The sequence below is a fragment of the Acinonyx jubatus genome, chromosome D2, assembly GCF_027475565.1.
Source record: "Acinonyx jubatus isolate Ajub_Pintada_27869175 chromosome D2, VMU_Ajub_asm_v1.0, whole genome shotgun sequence".
NCBI classification, from domain to species: domain Eukaryota; kingdom Metazoa; phylum Chordata; class Mammalia; order Carnivora; family Felidae; genus Acinonyx; species Acinonyx jubatus.
The window spans coordinates 11,379,869-11,399,850 of record NC_069393.1 but is presented as its reverse complement, the minus strand read 5'-3'; the positions used below and the strand labels follow the sequence as shown (position 1 = coordinate 11,399,850).

The window sequence follows — 19,982 nt, the reverse complement described above, 5'->3', positions numbered from 1 at the left end:
GGTTAAACATCTGACTCTGGATTTCAGCTTAGGTCACGATCTCATGGTTCGGTAAGATCGAGCCCCACATCGGGGCCTGCTTGGGATTCTCTCTCTCTCCCTTTTTCTGTCCCTCCCATACTCCCTCTCTCTCTTCTCTTTCAAAATAAATAAGTAAACTGTAAAAAAAGTTCCATACATTCCATCGATTCTGCCCTTTTAAAGAAAGGGGCCATGTTTAGGGGAACAGCATATATTTTAGGATCTGTTTGGGAGAAGTTTTTTCTTTGGCTAAGACCTCCCAAGTTCTGTGAAAACATCTATTTATCCTGAGGCACAAGGAGATTTTCAGCCTGTTGCAGCTTTTATTGGCACCTGCCAAAAGGAAAAACGGAAGGATTTCAATAGTCCTTTAATTGGGCCCTACCCAGGTCCCCAGAGCAGAGGATTTGTCCTAACTGGCACTCGGGCTCGAGTTCTTGGAGTTCTTCTGCGGTGTGAAAGCCCTGTTCTTCTCTGATGACAACCCCTGTGAGCTGTGCCTTCCCAGAACTCAGCAGCAATCAGCAGCCATCCCCCACAATACGTTGTTATTTTGGCCTCCCCCTCATCGCGCCGTATATGAAATGTTGTGTGTTAAGTGGTATTATGATTGGACCCTTTTCCCAAATTGGGCAAGGTTTTCCCCTTGAACCAGCAGACTGGTTTGCCTCTAAGAATATCACTTGATCGCCGTAGTTGTGAAACTGGGCTCAGCTGTAGGTTTGTAACTGATCCAAAGGATTCTGTGAGTGGATGAAGTACATCTCTGGGCTGGACGATTTGACCTAAAGCTTTGCTCTAGTTCAAGTAGTGCATTAAAGGGAAGCTTTAGTGTTCACATTATAAAATGTTGACTTACAACAACCGACACTAAGCAGATGGTGAAGATTTTATTTATGATTGTGTCCAAATATTTCTGGTCCTTTTCATAGAGGAAATTTACTGGTTTATTGAGGACAATCTTACCTCCTTTACTAATAAGACCAGTGGAATTATTCTCCTTGTTATATTTTCACAGAAAAATAAAAGATTGAATCTCGGTTTTGGCAAAAGTTTCTCAATCAAAGGGACTATAATCTTTATGATATTATTAGCTACCACTGAGAAACCATTATTATGAAGAGAGATGGTGGAAAATGGAACAAACAGACATTTTATTTTTAATAAAAAAGAACGAGTTAGGTTCGGTTGAGCTCAAGGTTCCAAAAATGCCCTTCCTGACTCTATTAAATAATGTAAGGATATATAACATTAACAACAAAGATTTCACCAGGTATATGGATAATAGACATCTATTTCAATGAAGAAAACTGTATTTTAAATTCAAGGATGCTTCATTCTTACAAACATGAATTTGGAATATTTTATACTGAAGAATTCCCCTAGTCCCACAGATCGGTTATAAATATTAATAGAATTTCAATATATTCTTTTCAGATTCCCATGTTTAATATTCATTCATATTATGCAGGGAATCCAGTGACCTGTAAGGTATATACGGATACTTCTCATTATCTAAACGAGCACATATATGAAGTCTGTAGGGGCAATGGTCATTAAAACTAGTAGGGCCCACATGTGATCTTTAGAGGGCATATCAAAGCCTCTTCAGCTCACTTAAAAACAAGAAAGTCACTCGTAATAAACTAAAGGGCTCTTTAGGTGAAATTGACACAATAATGTCATATCTGAGCAAAATGATGGACTGGTGATTCTGGACAGAGCTAAAAATGCTAACTGACATAAAGTGCTTATAAAACACAATGCAGCGATTTCCTGTAAGGAGACCCTGCGGTCCGTCTTCGAAACCTGCTCTCACGTTTGTCTCGGCCCTTTGATTTGCTGACGACCTAACTCCAGTGTCTTACTTTTCTCAGAGATGCTGTCGTGTAAATTTTTTTGGACTCGTGTGCATGCAAAATGTCACCCGAGATTCCACAAAAAGAAAGAAGAACCACATCTAATTTAATGCTGTCCCTCAATACCTTATTCAGGTAAAGAGGTATTGTTTACCCCCCAAATAATATGTTATTATTTTTGATGAAAGATAATATACTTGTTTTTAGCGTCCACTTAGTTTTGAGAGGGAGGCAGAGTACAAGCAGAGAGAGGGAGACACAGAATCCGAAGCAGGGTCCAGGCTCTGAGCTGTCAGCACAGAGCCCGACAAGGAATTCGAACTCAGGAACGACGAGATCAGGACCTGAGCTGAAGTTGGACACTTAACCAACTTAGCCACCCAGGCGCCCCAAAAGATAATATAATTTAATTAAATTTGTACCCCTGGCAATTTCCTTTTCTCTTCTCTTTCTCAAAATCAAAGAAGTTTGTATAATAGACTGAGACTGTAAAACAACTTCTATGTGACAACAACTATAAAGACAGCATTTTCTGTCCTAGTACTAGGTGGCACTAGGAATTTTGGAAATACCGTCGCACTCAACCCCTACAACATTCCTGGGAGACATAATTAGCCTCATACTCACAGTCCAGGTTACTGAAGCTTAGAGAGAGTACGAAACTCACTCATGGTTACAGAGCTTTGAGGTTGAGTCCCATGAAAAGGCTGGTATTCAACCATTTTCTTTTTTTTCTTTAGTTTATTTATTCATTTTGAGAACGAGAGAGAGGGAAAGAGAGAGAGGAAATCCCAAGCAGGCTCCACCACCCCAGTGCAGAGCCCAGCGCAGGGCTCGATCCCACCAGCCGTGAGATCATGACCTGAGCTGAGATCAAGAGCTGGATGCTTAACTGACTGAGCCACCCAGGCGCCCCTGGTATTCAAACATTTTTAATCCACCAAGACTAAAGCAATATAAATGGCTCAACCTAATTTGGAGTGTTGAGTTCTAATTCCACTCTAGGTCTACGTGACTGCAAAGCTCATTGCATCATGCTGGATAATACCGGTCATTTCTGACCCTCTGTGGTAATAAAAGCCAGGTCATGAATTCAACAGTGAAGAACTCATCACTCCTGAAGCTTGGGTTAATATGAACTCATCGTTTATGGCAAGGTTTTTTATGCAAGATACCATTGCATTTCAATGCCATTGGGATATACAAAAGGGATATCTGCCAGACTGTGGCAGACAAATGACACATTTGCAGAGCTTATCACATATATTGTAAGTTAAATATTTCAGCTGGAACACAGTTGCTCTTTATCCAAGTATTAAAAAGAATTATCTTTCCCAAAGAGAACAGCGAGAGCCTCTGAAGCATAACCTTGGAAATCAAGGTCTGTGTTATAAGGCATCATTCGAAATAGATGTCTGTTCCCTAGAGACCACGGTAAAATTGTTACTGAGGGTACTTGAACCTCTTTGGGGAGAGGGCTCCATGAAATGTCCAGGTCTTACCGGCAATACACCTGTGAGATGGTCTAGCCAACTAGTCCCAATGTTTAAGGCATGGCACAGAGCCTCCCGAAGAGGCTTCTCATCATCCTCATTGCCAAGAACTCACATATGCTTTTCAAAGGCTTCCACGTTCAGCAATTACAAAGAGAGATAATTTATTTTCCGTGATTTAAAGGGCACCGGTAACAGATCCCTAGATTGTTCTAGGGATGAACAATGGGCTGACTAGCCATTACTTTTCCTTGCCTGCTAAGTGGGTGACCAGTGCCGATGTACTAATTCCCAGTGCCAGTGACGTATTAATTCTTAGGACCAGGGAAGGGTAGCTCAAAGGTGCATTGAGGATGACGAGCTCAGCAAATTATTGAGCGCCAAATACGTACTCTTATTATGCTGTGATGCCAGAGTCTATCTCTTGTTTTCAGTCTTGATTCAGATAAGGGGGATCAGCTGATGAATAGAATGCATAACGGACCATGTCATGTATCTTGCTACAGGAGAGAACTTCTTTTTTTTTTTTAAGTTTTTTTTTAAACCTTTATTTATTTTTGAGAGAGAGAGACAGAGACCAAGCAGGGGAGGGGCAGAGAGAGAGGGAGACACAGAATCTGAAGCAGGCTCCAGACTCTGAGCTGTCAGCACAAAGCCCGACACGGGCCTCGAACCCGCGGACTGCAAGATCATGACCTGAGCTGAAGTCAGACACTTAACCTACCGAGCCACCAAGGGGTCCCCAGGCAAGAACTTCTAATTCTGGAGAAAGCAGTAGGCTCTGCAAAAGGGGCCTGTCAATTCTTCAGCCCGTGAGATGTTTAGACTGACCTTAGGAGGAATTCTTGACAGGGAGGAAAATGGTGAAATCTTTTCTGAGGGAGCTCTGGGCAAAGGAAAAGTCCCACCCCTGCGATCGATGTCATCATAGTCCCACATAAAAATGGACCAGAATTGAGATTCGTCAAGCTCTCGTCCACCTCAGCAGTCTACACTATCTCCCAGGACCTGAGGCTCACAAGCTGTCTAAGCATTATGCAGCTTTACAAGGCTGTTCTCAACTTTCAGAGGTTGAGAGATGCCTCCAGAATGATGAAAAACAGGCACTTGTCTGGGAAGCAGAGCACAGCACATCATTTTGAGCCTTGGCTTCTAACCCAACGTGTTGACAGCTTCCCCTCAAACCACAGTACGGACGTAACTTCAAGATCCTTCAGAACAGTTCAGTCCCACAGAGACAGTTTTTTCTAAATTCCAAGTTCTCCCAATGGGTTGAGATGGTCATAGGTATTATGGAAGCAGAAAGTTGGGTTGGCTTGACGTCCAAAGGATGAGAAGTCCTGTCTTGATTCAAAATAAGGTTCTCAAACGGATGTGGGCTCGCCATACTCCAAGCTTCTGCTTAGAAATGAACCTGAAGAAGCCTCAAAGTTCCTACCTAATTTCATCCTAGATATTCCAAAAAGTGCCTGGACTGTGTTGACTTACTCAACAGGACCCCCAATAAAAAGCCAGCGTGGATTTAAAGCAGTCGCTGAATCCAGAGCTATGTTGGGTCGTAGGGGGGCTATGGGAGGGGTCACAGATCAAATCATCCAGCAAAAAAGTTACAAATCCACACGGTCAGTCATCCCTGAGGTCAAGCCAGAGCCTTTCACCACCTTGTTTTCTTTTTCCTCTTCCCCTTCTCTGCCCCCTGCCTTCCCCATTGTCTCGGGATGTCTGAGATTTTCTCCTCAATTAAGCAAAGAAATTCAGCTCTCCGTTTCCACTCCCAATTGGCATCTCATCTCTTTTGGGTGCTCAGCAGACAAAAGAACCATCCCTTAAAAGGACTGTGATCACAAATAGCCAAAATTAGATGTTATTACATTTAACGCAGCAGGGGTTTTTTTTTCATCACATAAAAAAAGTTATACGACCTTTGTTAGGCAGAGAGGTCAGAAAGGCTGTGGCAATTCCCACCTGTGCCCTTCTGCCGATCTTTCCCCCCTTGCTGTTCACTGGCCTTCCTCACCTCCTCACCAAGCCAACATAGGGTATTTTTTCCCCTCTTCTAAACCAGCAGCAGTAATGGCGGCCTTCCTCCCTTTTTCTTCTGTTCTCGTCTATGACCTGTAAATTTCAGATCCATACACCCATTCACCATAAACCATCACCCGATTCTCCCTCCTGCCTTTTGCCCCACTAACAGTGGATAAAGCCACACGCAGTCACCAGCATATCTGGCTCCTACGTTCAAAACCAATTCTGGGCCAACATAAAGGTCTTTGGTAAATCTCTGCCTGACAGCCACGACTTCAGACCGACAGCCCAAGCGAAAATACCATTCTCAGAGAGCAGGGCAGGCAGAGCACAAAGGTGGAAGGTTGACACAAAGAGAGATTTAGAATATTTAATGTTTAAGATTCCCTTCTTAGTGTGGCTGCTACGTAAGTTTGTAATTCGTCGTTGTTTGTAGTTATAGAAATGCCAGGAAGCTATAGCCTCCGGACTTTCCTTCCCCTTTCGTTCACTGCCTCTCAGACATTTCATGACTTGTTTGTATCTATTGAACTTTTTAGTAGCCCTGGGAGAAAGTTAAATAATGGGCCAGGCTAAAGTTTCTGATTTATTCATGGATTTCAATGTTTCATAGCCCCCATCTTTCATTTCTTCACCTAAAGAAAGAAGATTATGGGCTTCATGTCGACAAAAGGTCTTAGGTGCTCTTTTAGAGCTCATATTATTGGGGTGCCTGGGTGGCACCCATGATTTTGATTTTTCAAACCCACCGTTTTGATTACAGATGTGAGTTAACGTTCTCTATATTGTATGTATCAGTGCGTCCATTTATATTATGAGGACGCTTCCTTGACTCTAAGTCACTCGCCCAACAGACTTGGGATCTCTTTCCTTCAAAATTCCTCATGTGAGTAGACTTCATGGAACTTCATTTCGTGAGGGTGGGGACTAAGAATCCTTAGTTCTTAGCGCAGTGTCCGGCACAGAGGCATTCGAGGCATATTTATAAATAACTGCTCAGCGGGGTGCCTGGGTGGCTCAGTTGATTAAGCGTCTGACTTCGGCTCAGGTCATGATCTCACAGTTCGTGAGTTCGAGCCCGGCATCAGGCTCTGTGCTGACAGCTCAGAGCCTGGGGCCTGCTTCGGATTCTGTGTCTCCCTCTCTTTCTCTGCCCCTCCCTTGCTTGCACTGTCTCTCTCTCAAAAATAAATATTAAGAAAAAATTAAAAAAAAACTCAGCAAATTGAGAATGGAAACATATAAATCAGATATTTCTGAGTTTGGTTTCTCTGAAAGAAACCTCCATAAAATATATTTTCCCAGTAATACACTCCACAGGATATTTTTAAAGTTTGTTTCTGATGTTATATATTTAGCTGCTTTTCCACTTTCCCTCCATGTCTGGCACTGATTTTCATAGGAGTTCATTTGTTTGGCAAGTGGGAGAATGGGCTATCTGGGATGCAAATCTTTGCCACCGAGGACAGCCTGATGGGGAAACCAGGGGCTCAAAGGGATCTGTTGTTTGTTTGCACTTTGCAGGCAAATGTCCTCCTTCCAATTGGGCTCAGTTATGTTATCCCCCAAAGAAAATTCTTTTTTATTTTAGAATCGGCAAATATTACGTGAAATGAGATCAGTCAATTTCATAATTCGAAACCCAAGGATTTAAGTGACAACAGTTATTTATTTTTACGTCTATGTACATACACAGGTATACACACACATATATGTTTTTCCTCCTGAGACATCACCCCAAGATTTTAATATTACAGTCATGTGACATTCTGTGACATCACTGTAATGATGAGATGGATATTTGTAATTAGTATTTGCTGTTTGGTAATTGTCTTTATGTGGACAGCAGCCGTTACATAATGGAGTCACAAATGACTACATCTATTACACAAGACATCGTATCATGCATTTTGTAACTGGCTATTGCCAGTTATTTTAAGATGGTCACTGCTATTTTACCAGAGAACTCTGCTTCTGGAGTTGGTATTTTAAAACAAAACTTAACAGAAGCCCGTGAGGGAGGGGAAGGAAAAAAAAAAAAAGTTAGAGAGGGAGACGGCCAAACCCTAAGAGACTCTTAAAAACTGAGAATAGGGGCGCTTGGGTGGCTCAGTCGATTAAGTGTCCGACTTTGGCTCAGGTCATGATCTCGCGGTTTGTGAGTTCGAGCAGCATCAGGCTCTGTGCTGACAGCTCAAGAGCCTGGAGCCTGCCTCAGATTCTGTGTTTCCCACTCTCTCTGCCCCTCCCCCTGCTTGTACTCTGTCTGCCTGTCTGTCTCTCTCAAAAGTCAATAAACATTAAAAAATTAAAAAAAAAAACAACTGAGAATAAACTGAGGGTTGATGGGGAGTGGGAGGGAGGGGAGGGTGGGTGATGGGCATTGAGGAGGGAGGGCATCTTTTGGGATGAGCACTGGGTGTTGTATGGAAACCAATCTGACAATAAATTTCATATTAAAAAAAATAAATATATTCAAATATTCAAATAAATAAATAAATAAATAAATAAAACAAAAACCCGAACAGGAAACCTGACCGTTTTTCATGATTACAGTTCTTTTTTTTTTCCTTTCCCTTTCTCGCTATAGCCCCATTTCCTTCTTCTCCCTCCTGCTCTTTTGTTCTTATAAAGTGCTACCTATGTGGATTGCATTGTCTGCAGGTTTAGGGAGAAATAATTCCACGTTTATTTGCGTCCTAAAGCAGGCCGCTTTGTGTTGTCAACGGCGCAGCTCTCTGCTTAACGGAAATAATCATAAACTCCCCCTTTTTTAACGTTTACTTACTTTTGAGAGAAAGAGACAGAGCATGAGCAGGGGAGGGGCAGAAAGAGGGGGAGACACAGAATCCAAAGCAGCCTCCAGGCTCCAAGCTGTCAGCACAGAGCCCGACGTGGGGTTGGAACCCATGAAACCATGAGATCATGACCTGAGTCGAAGTCAGACACTCAACCGACTGAGCCACCCAGGCGACCCAATCATAAACTCCCTTAAGCAAACCCAAGATGACTAGATTTAAGGCCCCAGGCTCATCCCAATTATTTATGGGATTTTATATTATGCTCCTGTCTTTTAGAAAGAGTTGATGTATTAAACAGCTCTACGGAATAACATTTCTGCACCTTTTGTAAAACAGCTATTAAAGGCAATACACATTATCTTAGTGTTTGTTACTCAAGGATCCCTAATAATAAAGTTCTTGCAGGTATAAATTCCATGAGATGAAAAAGTTTGTTCATTTGTTTGTTTTCTCTTGGGATGAACTGAATTGAAACCTTTGGGGAGTTATTGAAGCTATGTAATTATGGTCATTGGCCACCACATTTCTAGAGTTGCAGATTGTATTCATCTCCTCAGATTGCTTCCCATTGGCTCTTTTGCTAGCATTAACACTCCTCCAGATGGTGAACAGGGAAGAATGCTAAAACTGTGGCCAATCATTTTCAGGGTAACGTCTACACTTTATTTATTCAGGCCATGCTGCCTCCTATCTGCCCTGGTAGCAGAGAGTTGCATTTACCAAAGATAGGCTTTTATATTTACACCCTTTGCTTTGGAAAATACAATATTCAGATTCTAGACTGGCATCGTTAGTTGGAACAGTAGGTACCATAGATACTGACTTATTTGTTAAGTGCTACATGAAGCTCTTTAGGTGTTTAAACCATTTCATCCTCAACTTTTTTGGGGTGGGTATTTGTTTCCCTCACATCTTATTGGTTAGTAAACAGAGAGGTTAAGTAATTTATCCAACATCACACAGCTAGTAAGAGGCAGAGAACTGACCTGAATCCAGGAACTTACTCTGGCCAGTCTAACTCCAAATATAAGATCTTGAGAAGGACCTCTGAGATCTTCTTGGGAGGTGTGAAATAACAGGAAAAACAATCTATATATCTATATCTATATCTATCTATATATAATCTATATCTATATCTATCTATATCTATATTTAGATCTATATCTACATTTATATCTGTATCTATCTATACCTCCCTTCGGCTCTCAGCACAGATCTCCTAAAAATCTTTGTAATTTCCCAAGTGATAAAAGCACTAAAAACATCTTTTGTTCTAATATTTGATCCTTGGGGCGCCTGGGTAGCTCAGTCGGTTAGGTGTCCAACTTCGGCTCAGGTCACGATCTCAGGTTCTGTGAGTTCGAGCCCCGGGTCGGGCTCTGTGTTGACAGCTCGAAGCTTAGAGCCTGCCTTGGATTCTGTGTCTCCCTCTCTCTCTGCCCCTCCCTTGCTCACACTCTGTCTCTCTCACTCTGAGAAAAATAAATAAACATTAAAAAAAATCTAATATTCGATCCTTGATCCTGGTTCCTAACACAGAGCTCCTAAGTCCTGTGGAATCTCTTGAATGACAGGAGTATCTTTTGAGGCAACTTTTGGTGGGTTCCAGGGTGGTTTCAGGCTTCTTCCATCTTCAAAAAAAAATCAGTATTTTCCTTTCGATGGCTCCCACGCCAGCCTTTGCTGCCCCCCTTATTGGCCTATAATTCCTGTCCAGGTCTGAAGCCAGGGTTTCTCAGGGGTGTCCAGGGGAACCATTTCTGTGGGATATTGGTAGGTGTGGTGCTCAAATAAAATCTCCCATGGTCAAATACATTTGGGAAGTTATAGATGAAATGAAGTGAGAAGGAGGCTTTTCTATAGGAATGTCTTTTAATTGGATAATATGACCTGAGACTTTAAACTAGAAGCCAAGTCGGTAGCATTTTGCAAACTTATGTGATGGCAGAACCCTGTTCCAAAGAGCGTATCAAGGAACTGGTGTTCCATTGAATACATCTGGGGAAACACAAACCCAAGTATAATGGATCCTACCCGTAACAATAGGGGTCTATAGTTCAAGTCAGGTCTCATGTATCTTGGTATTTAGACCCTCTGCCTCAGGCGATTTGGTTCTGGGGGTGGCTTTCTGCAGGTGCGGACCATTCCTAACCTCTGACATTGACGACTCCTTGTCCTTTGTCTGGTCTGGGCCAGTAGTCCTTCTTCCTCTGGATCTCTTCAAGACTTAACAACAGACTGTATTTTGTGGACTCAACCCTGTTACCTTTTATCTTGTTGCTGCCTTACCCTGACGGAACAAAAATGCCCCCCTTCATTCGTTGAGTGTGCCCATTTACAGCATTAGTTTTAGATTCAATCCAACACTCCAAGTAAAGCGTGGGTGTGGGACAGTGTCGGTAACATAAAGAGGCAGCTCTTGCTGGGCTACTTAAAAATCAATAAAATACAGTGGAGTCACTATATGGACATTTATATCATGTGAATTCAACTAGACACACTTAGCACCCTGGCCCCAGATAGGGAGAAAAAAAAGTTTAAGTGCAAGGTAGTTAGATTTTATGTTAGGGGATGCCATTACTGCAGGCCTCTCGTAATTTACAACTTGCATAATCCAAGATTAATTTTCCATAAAACTGGCAAAGGAAGGCAGGCGTTTCTTTGCTGTCTGAAGAGGCAACCTCAGAAGCGGTAGCAAAAACATGGCTTCCAATCCACCCAGCCTTCCCGCTTTGAAATTGTGTGGTTGCGAACACACACACACACACGCAAATTTCTTTTCATTTCGATTGTTTCGGATGCTGCCAATCATGTGAAAATGTATTAATATTTTACGTTGCACTCTTCCACATTTGCACAACTCTTTAATAAAGTGCTACTGCCATGCACTGTGTGTGTTTTCCCCCACGACCCCACTCTCATTTGTACAGCGATTTAATCTGTTAGGAGATCTGACTGCTGTTTTTCCCTTTCCCGTGTGCCTTTCACAGTAGAAAATATCACTCTGTCCTCTATCGGCAAGCCAACTATTTCATCTGGCCTCACCCAAAGAAACTGAAATCTACTAAACGCTGGAAAAATGGCTACACTCAATTTACTGAAAGTTATGTCACTCTCCGAAATGTCATGGCGTTTAAAGGGATTTTCAAAGAGAATTTTGAATATCCGTGATTCTTCTCTTCATGTGTTACCTCCCATATAAGATGTGACTCTACTTGGAAAGAATTGGGCTTACATATTGCCAACCTAGCGTCCACTACTCCCTTCTTTTTATTTATTTATTTCTCTTAGCTCCAAAGGCTGGGAAGTCCAAGATCAAGGTGCCAGCTGATTTGGTTCCTGGTAAAGCCTCTCCTCCTGATCGCAGACAGCCCCCCTTCTCGCCTTCTCACTATCCTCACATGACCTTCCCCTGGTATGTGCACAAGGAAAGAGATCTCTCTCTTGCTCACTTAATAAGGCCACCGATCATACTGGATGAGGACCCCACCCTTATGACCTCATTTAACCTTAATGGCATCCTAAAAGCCATCTCCAAATATAATCACACTGAGGATTTGGGCTTCAACACAAGAATTTTGGAGAGAATTTTGGAGAGGAATTCAGTCCACAGTGGATAATATAACAAATGACCTTATGTTATTTAAACGAGTTTAAATGGATTTTTCTGTTATATATTACCACATGCACCCTGTCAGATAGCATATCTTATGAAGCAATACACAAAGGATAATGTCTAATTCATGGCATACAACACGAGAAGATCAAGGGCCATTCTCCTCTTCTTAGAACAAAGCAGTTGTAGAGTTAAAAATAGTTAGTCCATTGCTGTTACAGGGCATTTCATGAACTGCTGATTGTACATATATGTGGTATCATGTTAACATAAACAGTCTGGCCCTGAGGGAGTCTTAAGTTATAAAAGAAACATTTTTCTAAGATCATGTGCTCTGATATAAAAACCATACTCCAGCCCAGTTCTGTCATTATAAAGTTCTGGCAAGCCGGGAAACATTAGTTGGTGATTTTATCAAGCGAGACATCTAACTAACGGCTTGATGAAACCATCCCCTGCACCATAAAACAACACAACAAATTGAAATGACGATTCCCTTCAAGAATTTAGTCATTTTCCATCATTACAGTTTATTCTTCAAGAAAAGCAGTATCTCAGGGACCATGCTAATCCTACAAATAAGAATACCCTTTCTCCTTTATTCCTAAGATGAGCATCATGTTTATTCTAGCAATTCAAATCTAATTTTAATAACAACCTTCCACAAAAAACGTGGAGTGGAGATTTTAGCCCTAGTATTCTAGTAAAGCTCTTACGAAACATTTTACCTATCATTGTCGTTATATTGTAGACAAAGTAATTTTGTGTAGTCGTCCGGATGAAAGTTAGGTAAATAAAATTATACGGAAGTGAAGGGTTTTCGTAACATAGTCAAATTCACTTTTTTACTTCTAGCCTGGGAAGTGGAAAGAGCAGCGCTTACCAAATTTTAAAAAGAGCCAAACGAACAAAACACAATGAGTAGAGATACTTCTGCATATAGATCGACCCATATTAAAGCAATCACACTTGGGTCATTTTGAAATCTTCAAACTTCTGACACTATTTTCATGAACTTGGTAATACGAACCATGTGGGGAATGATTTTTCTGAAAAACTTTGCTGGTTGCACTGTGTATTTTATTATTGGCCAAATGTGACATTAAATTTTATCCCCTGTGGCTTGGAGTTAAATGCTTGCTCTGTTCAGAATGGCAACACTCAATTAAACAGCATTTTTCGTGATCTACACCCACCATTGTTACTGTATTTAAGGGAAATAATGGGGGTACTGACCTATATTGCGTTTCTTATTATCGATGGAGATGAAGCGTGTGCAGGGATTACTGGTGATGTACTGTCCAGCCCAAGGGACATCAATCTTCGTGCCAGCTTCATAAAAGAGGCCCAGGGCGTAGCGAGAAGAGTAGCACACAGACTCCAGTTGCTGCCTTTGGCATTCACTAATTACTGCGGGAGAAAAAGTACAGGGCATCAAACTTGAAAACATCATCTTTCCTTTTAATGCATCAAACACAAAACCCCTCTAAGCCAGTCCCAACCGTGCCCCTCACCTCCGTCTCACTCATGATGAATGTTGAAAGGCAGTGCAAGCTAGCGTCAGCTCTGATTTCTTTTCAGAATGATCACTGACCTTGGCACAACTGCTTTTATCAAGCTGGAAGTCCAAACTCTAGACCAGCATTCAAGGCTCTCGAAATCTGACGCCGAGTTGCTTTCCTAGCTTTGTATCCTAGTTATTATCTGACAACATTAGAAAATCCTTATCCTGAGCATTTTCTGTGAGACAGGGTCTTTGCCAAACGCTCGATATAGGCCTTTCACTGTATCCTAACAACCACCGTATAGAGAGTGGTATTTGCATGTTCCCGGTAAGAAGGCTAATGCTCCATTCCTTATGGACCGCTTTAAATTCTTCCACGTCATATAGGGACTTATTTATCTGTCATCATTCTTGCAGTGGATCAGAACAGTTCCTTAAGCACGGTGACCATGCCTTAGGCATCTTGGTCATAGCCTCTACCCTACTCATTATACTACTCATCCAAAAACGAAAGGATAAAGGAACAGAAAGGCAAACACAGACACACAAAGTTAGTTAAAATGTAGGAGTTAAATATAGCAAAACCTTGGTTTGCAAGCATAACTCGTGGTGGAAACATGCTTGTAATCTGAAGCACTTGTCTGTCAAAGTCAATTTCAAGAACGATCGGATCAGTGGTGATCACGTGATGTTCAGTGTCGCAGAACGAGCTACTTGCAATCCAAGGTTTTACCGTAATCAATCAACAAATGGAAAAAAAAAACAGGAAAGGAATTAGGCAGGCTTGGGTTCAAATTCTGACTCTACCATGTGACATTGGTCAAGCTACTTATCCCTTTTTTAAAAAAAATTTTGATGTTTTTAATTTATTTTTTGAGAGAGAGAGAGAGAGAGAGAGAGAGAGAGAGAGAACAAGTGGGGGAGGGGCAGAGAGAGAGGGAGGCACAGAATCGGAAGCAGGCTCCAGGCTCTGAGCTATCAGTACAGAGCCCGATGCGGGGCTCGAACCCATGAACTGTGAGATCGTGACCTGAGCCAAGTCAGACGCTTAACTCACTGAGCCACCCAGGTGCCCCTCAAGCTACTTATTCTAATTATAGTCTTCTTGTCTATAAGTGCCAATAATAGTACAGGATGTTGTTAAGTCGCATGAAACAATACATAGCACAGTGTTTGGCATAGGATAAGGGTTCGCTAAATAGTCACCTTTTCTATTATAGAGAAGAAAATGTTTAGCAGGGGCATTGTTCCATGTTGGGATGGGGAGGGAGGAGATTTCCCTCGCTTTTCAATCTCCACCTCCAATCTTCCTACCCTCAAGGGTGTCAGGGAATCGCTTGTTCATATCTGTGCTGCATCAACGATCTGGGTTTCAGAGGCCATAGTTCTATTCCAAAGGCTTAGGTGGGATGGCTCAGATACGGAACATACACGATTTTTTCATTGAATTATTGAAAACAATCCTAATCTAAAACGGAAGGGATAGGCAGACCTCAGGGCTGGGGAGTGCTTTAGCTAAACCTTAGGGAAGTGGCTTTAGGAGGTAGACAGAAGGTTAAGAACGATATTCAATGAATTATTTAAGGACACTAAGAACCCTATACATTATCATAGTGTATTCTTGGCTACAAAACATTTTTAGAACTGAGACCTCATTGAATCTTCACAAAAACCCTGACAGGTAGGTGTTTTTTCCATCCTCATTTTACACCCCCAGGGAGACGATGTTCAGAGAGGTTAAGCGACTTGCCCTGGGTTACACGGCTTCCAAGTTGTGTGGCCAACGAAACTCCCACATCGGAGTCCTGTTTATATCCTGGTTACTCCGCGCCCTGACCTCCTGAGCCGTAAGGCTGAGCTGCAGAACGAACATTGGCACCCATTTCTCCTGTGACATTAATGGTTATTTCGCACTCAGCTTAGAAGTAAAAGCATCATTCCTTTTAACCATCATTTTAGGCCTTATTAAAAGATTGAATTGTGTGATGAACGAATGATCTGACGCTGGCCTTGGGATACTCAATGTCTCTTGGGTTTCATTTTATTATTTGACCTGCTTCTGCAGTTACAGCTGGATGTTATGCTTCCTGCTTTCTGAGAGGGGCAAGGGGAAGGACACCCTTAGTGAGGGTGGAGCATGTGGCAGGTCTGCGTGGGCTTATCGCGGTTGCGCGTTTGATCGGTTAAAAAACAAAGCAACAAAACTGTCCTCGGCCAGGTAGTAACTGAAAGGGCCTAAAACTCTCTCTCTCTCTTTTTAAAATTTTATTTTATTTTTATTAATATGATAATAATTTTAATAATTCTAAAATTATATTTATTAATATAATAATTAATTTTTATTAATATGTCAAATTGGTTTCCATACAACACCCAGTGCTCATCCCAGCAGGTGCCCTCCTCAATGCCCATCACCCACTCCCCCCCCCCATATTTAACCGAACTGAAGGGCCAACCAGGCTGACAACCAAACTGGACCTCCCTCTCACCCTCCCCCTCCCCAACATTTGCACATTTAACGAGGCTTTATTTATTTTTTTACTCATTTTCTAAATGTTTATTCATTTTTGAGAGAGAAAGAGAGAGCGCGAGCCGAGGAGGGGCAGAGAGAGAGGGGGACAGAACATCCCAAGTGGGCTCTACGCTGACGGCACAGAGCCCAGCACGGGGCTCGAACCCATGAACCTCGAACTCACTGACTTCATGAAGCCGAAGTCAGATGCTTAACCAACTGAGCCACCCAGGCACCCCTTAACCAGGTTTTAGACAAGCTACAGAGGGGCAGACAGTACTGGGTAGCTCTGTGAAAAGGTAAAACTTGTCAGTGTCTCCAGACACGGGAGTCAGATGTAAACGGGAGCCCCACGGAGGACAGGGAGGCAGGACTTCTGATGGAAACAATCTCAATCTCTGGACACATTCACCTACAAAAATTCATCTTCAGGACCTGAAAAGTGTCGAGCTGTTGTAGAACCTAACAAAATGGCGTTATTTTGTTTGAAAATTTCTTCTTATGCAGAATACTGAAGGGGGCATCCCCAGGTCCCCAATACATGTATTTTTGGCAAGTAAAATGATAGTTTTTTTTACTAGCACGTATTCAAAAGGGCCGTATATCCGCAAAACAAGGCTCATAGAGAAACGCCCAATTCCAGTATAATGCGTCTTTACCTGGATGTCCCCCTCACTTGATTCTCGGCCACTAGGATCGTATGACTGCACTGCATGGCAATGTGTGATGTGTGCCACATGGAGGAGATGAATGACAGAGAGAGAGGGAGAGAGAGATGAACCTGAGCTGCACTCCTGAATAACACCAAGGGAGTGATTTCAGTTTTTTGCTTCCTAACCTGTGAAAGAAGGCTGCACATACAAATTCTGGGTACTTCTTATGTTTTCTGGTGATGATCTCATTCATCCATCCATTGCCTACTTCGTGCCGGGCACCGTTCTCGATGTCAGGGCCATAAAGCAGAAAGTGAAAGTCCCCGCTCTTGTGTAACTTACATACTAGTGGTGGAGAGGCCAGTTATAAATCAATAACCAAGTCAATGGCATGTCAGCTGGTGAGAGGAACTGTAAAGAAAAATGAAGCAGGATAAAGGGATAAAAGTGACAGGTCTGGGTGGTGAGGCCAGTTTATGTAGGCTGTCAGGGATCTACGTCTCCTCTGAGGATTTTATTCTGATTGACATGCGGAGTTACTGCTGGTTATGAGCCAAGGACGGATATCACCCAGATTCTGTTTTAAAGACTATTATCCCAGCCACAGGCAAAGACTCCAAGAGAGGAACTGGGCACACAGTGATTGGAATCATGTTAAAATGACACTCAGAGGAGCGTCAGAAGCAGTTACGGTTTGGATGGAATATATGTGTGTGTGTGTGTGTGTGTGTGTGTGTGCACCTATGTGTGTATAAATACATATTTATATTCCATATTTTATACATGTGTGCATGATGTGTGTATATGTCGCACGTTTATAAATATATATCAGGTAATTTTCTTAATGTTTATTTATTTATTTTGAGAGAGTGAGAGAGCGTGCACGCTGAGCAGGGGAGGGGCGGAGAGAGAGGGAGAGAGAGAATCCCAAGGAGGCTCCGCACTGTCAGCGCAGAGCCCAATGCAGGGATCGACCTGACGAACTGTGAGGTCATGACGTGAGCTGAAATCAAGAGTTGGATGCTTAACCGACTGAGCCTCCCAGGGGCCCCTATCCTATAATTTGTAATCGACGATTATCATACATACCGAAAAGTATGCCTTGATGAATTTTCATAAAAATGTGCCAGCATAATCGCCAGCCAGATCAAAAAACAAACAGAGTATTACCAGAACTCCAGAAGCTACCTTCTCCCCACTTTTCAGGCACTCCCTGCCAAGGATAATCAGTGATTCTGAATTCTAACCCCATAGATTAGTTGAGTTGGTTTCGAATGTCACATAAACGGAATGATGTGGCACATACTCCCGCTGTCCTGGCTTCCTTCACCCAACACCACTACGCTTGTGATATTTACAAATGCTGTTACACATAGTCGCGGTTAGCTCCCACTGCTGGAGAGTTCTGCTGATATAGATATACTGCCCTTTATGTATCCCTGCTACTGTTGGTAGACATTCGGATCGTTTGTAGTTTTGGGTGATTACAAATGTAACGCGAAGAACACATTATGTGTTTCTCTTGGCTATATAGCTAGCACTGGATCACGGGGTCCCCTTACGCTCAGCTTGGGTAGATCCCATTCAGTGTTTTCGAAAGCCATTGTACCAATCTGCACTCCGCCCTCGGTGCACAGAAGTTCAGTTGCTCCTCATCTTCGTCCACAATTGCTACTCTCTGCCTTTTGAACTTGAGGTGATATCACATTGTGGTTTTTTTTTTTTTAATTTTTTTTTCAACGTTTATTTATTTTTGGGACAGAGAGAGACAGAGCATGAACAGGGGAGGGGCAGAGAGAGAGGGAGACACAGAATCTGAAACAGGCTCCAGGCTCTGAGCCATCAGCCCAGAGCCTGACGCGGGGCTCAAACTCACGGACCACGAGATCGTGACCTGGCTGAAGTCGGACGCTTAACCGACTGCGCCACCCAGGCGCCCCCACATTGTGGTTTTAATCTGCGTTGCTTGAGGACTACTATTTGGAAACCTTGCCATGTTGATTTGGATATCCTTTTGTGATCGCCTGTTCAAACTTTTGCTCGTTGTTCTTTTGGGTTGCCTGCCTTCTTCTTATTGTTATGTAGGAGTTCTTTACATATTCTGGCAGGAGTCTTGTACGCGACTCGTAAAGACTTTCTTCTCCGTGGCCTGCATTTTTACTCTCTCCATCGTGTGGTGTGATGGACAGAGTTTTCATTTTAATTTAATACATTTCACCATTTTTTCTTACTAGCACATTCGTGTCCTGCTTAAGAGCTCTTTACCTACTCCAAAGCCTTGAAGACATTTTATTTATTTACTCTTTCCGAAAACTGTATTGATTTACCTTGCCTAGGGTTTTGGGCATATTTGGAAGGTAAGGCAGCCATGATCCCTGTGGGCTTAGAAAGGTGGTCCGAGGGGCAGAGATCAAATGGGGCAGAGATGGGACACTCCTTCTCACCTACTCTACTTAGACAAACAACACCTTTCTTCTTCTCTAATTCTTGAAGTTACAATCTAAAAATAAGACACTAGATCACATGCACATTGAGTCAAGGACTGTGACCTCAAGAGTGTTGTGTGTCCAGCTCCTCCCAACAAAAACGAGTACAACGTGGGCATCCAGTAAATATTCACGATGCATCCTCAACTTAGAATATTTGGGAAGTGCACAAATGCATAAAGAGGCAAAAGGGGAAATAATCACCATAATTCTCACTATTCAGAGAAATAGCCACTACCATGAACATTGTGACATTTTTTTTCTTCAGTATTTTCCTGACTTTATTCTTTAAACCTGGCTGTGCTGATATCACACATACAATTCTGCGTACTGCATTTTTGCTTACCTTATGACAAAAAAAATCTCATCGTAAACACGATTTGTAATGCCCCCATAAAATCTGATGCAATGGATGTCTGTGTGATTTGCTTAACCATTCCATTCCTGTGGGACATTTGTTTCCTTTGTTTGGTCCGTTGTAGTTAAAGCTGTTATGTATATCTTTGTGCATCAATCGTTATCTGTGTTCTTAATCATTTCCTTAAGACAGAATATTGGAAGCGGAATCACGGTTAAATTGATTTTCAGAAAGACTGCACCAATTTATACTTTCGTTAATAGTACGTACTGAAAGACCCACTTCCCTGTATCCTTGCCCGTGTTCGGTATTACCCATGTTTCTTCATAATTCAGTAGGAAAAATAGATCTTATGTTGGTCTTAACATAGATTTCTTCTCTACTGATGAGACTAAACACTCTTCACTTATGTAATTTATCTTTTGGAAATAATGTGCTCCTATTTTGCTAATTGATCTATTAGATTCTTCATGTCATTATGCTGATTTTTATTAATGGGTGATCTGTTATAGAAATTCTCCATTTATTGCATGTTATGAAATTCCTCTGATGTGCTGTTTACATTATTAGTATCATATAATATATTATAATACATACGGAGGCCATCTGTCAGTTGTTTCTTCTCTCTCTCTCTCTCTCTTGCTTGTTGAAACA

At 42.1% G+C, this 19,982-nt stretch overlaps 1 protein-coding gene across 14 annotated transcripts in view; it reads right to left on the bottom strand.

Annotated features, from left to right (window-relative positions):
• Positions 1-19,982, bottom strand: part of RNLS (renalase, FAD dependent amine oxidase) — a 327,133-nt gene that overhangs the window by 113,183 nt on the left and 193,968 nt on the right. For all 14 annotated transcript variants that reach the window (XM_027049829.2, XM_027049832.2, XM_053207371.1 and 11 more), the window contains one exon: positions 13,052-13,225. In XM_027049829.2, the coding sequence (XP_026905630.1) occupies positions 13,052-13,225 (174 nt within the window). The remainder of the gene's footprint in view (positions 1-13,051; positions 13,226-19,982) is intronic.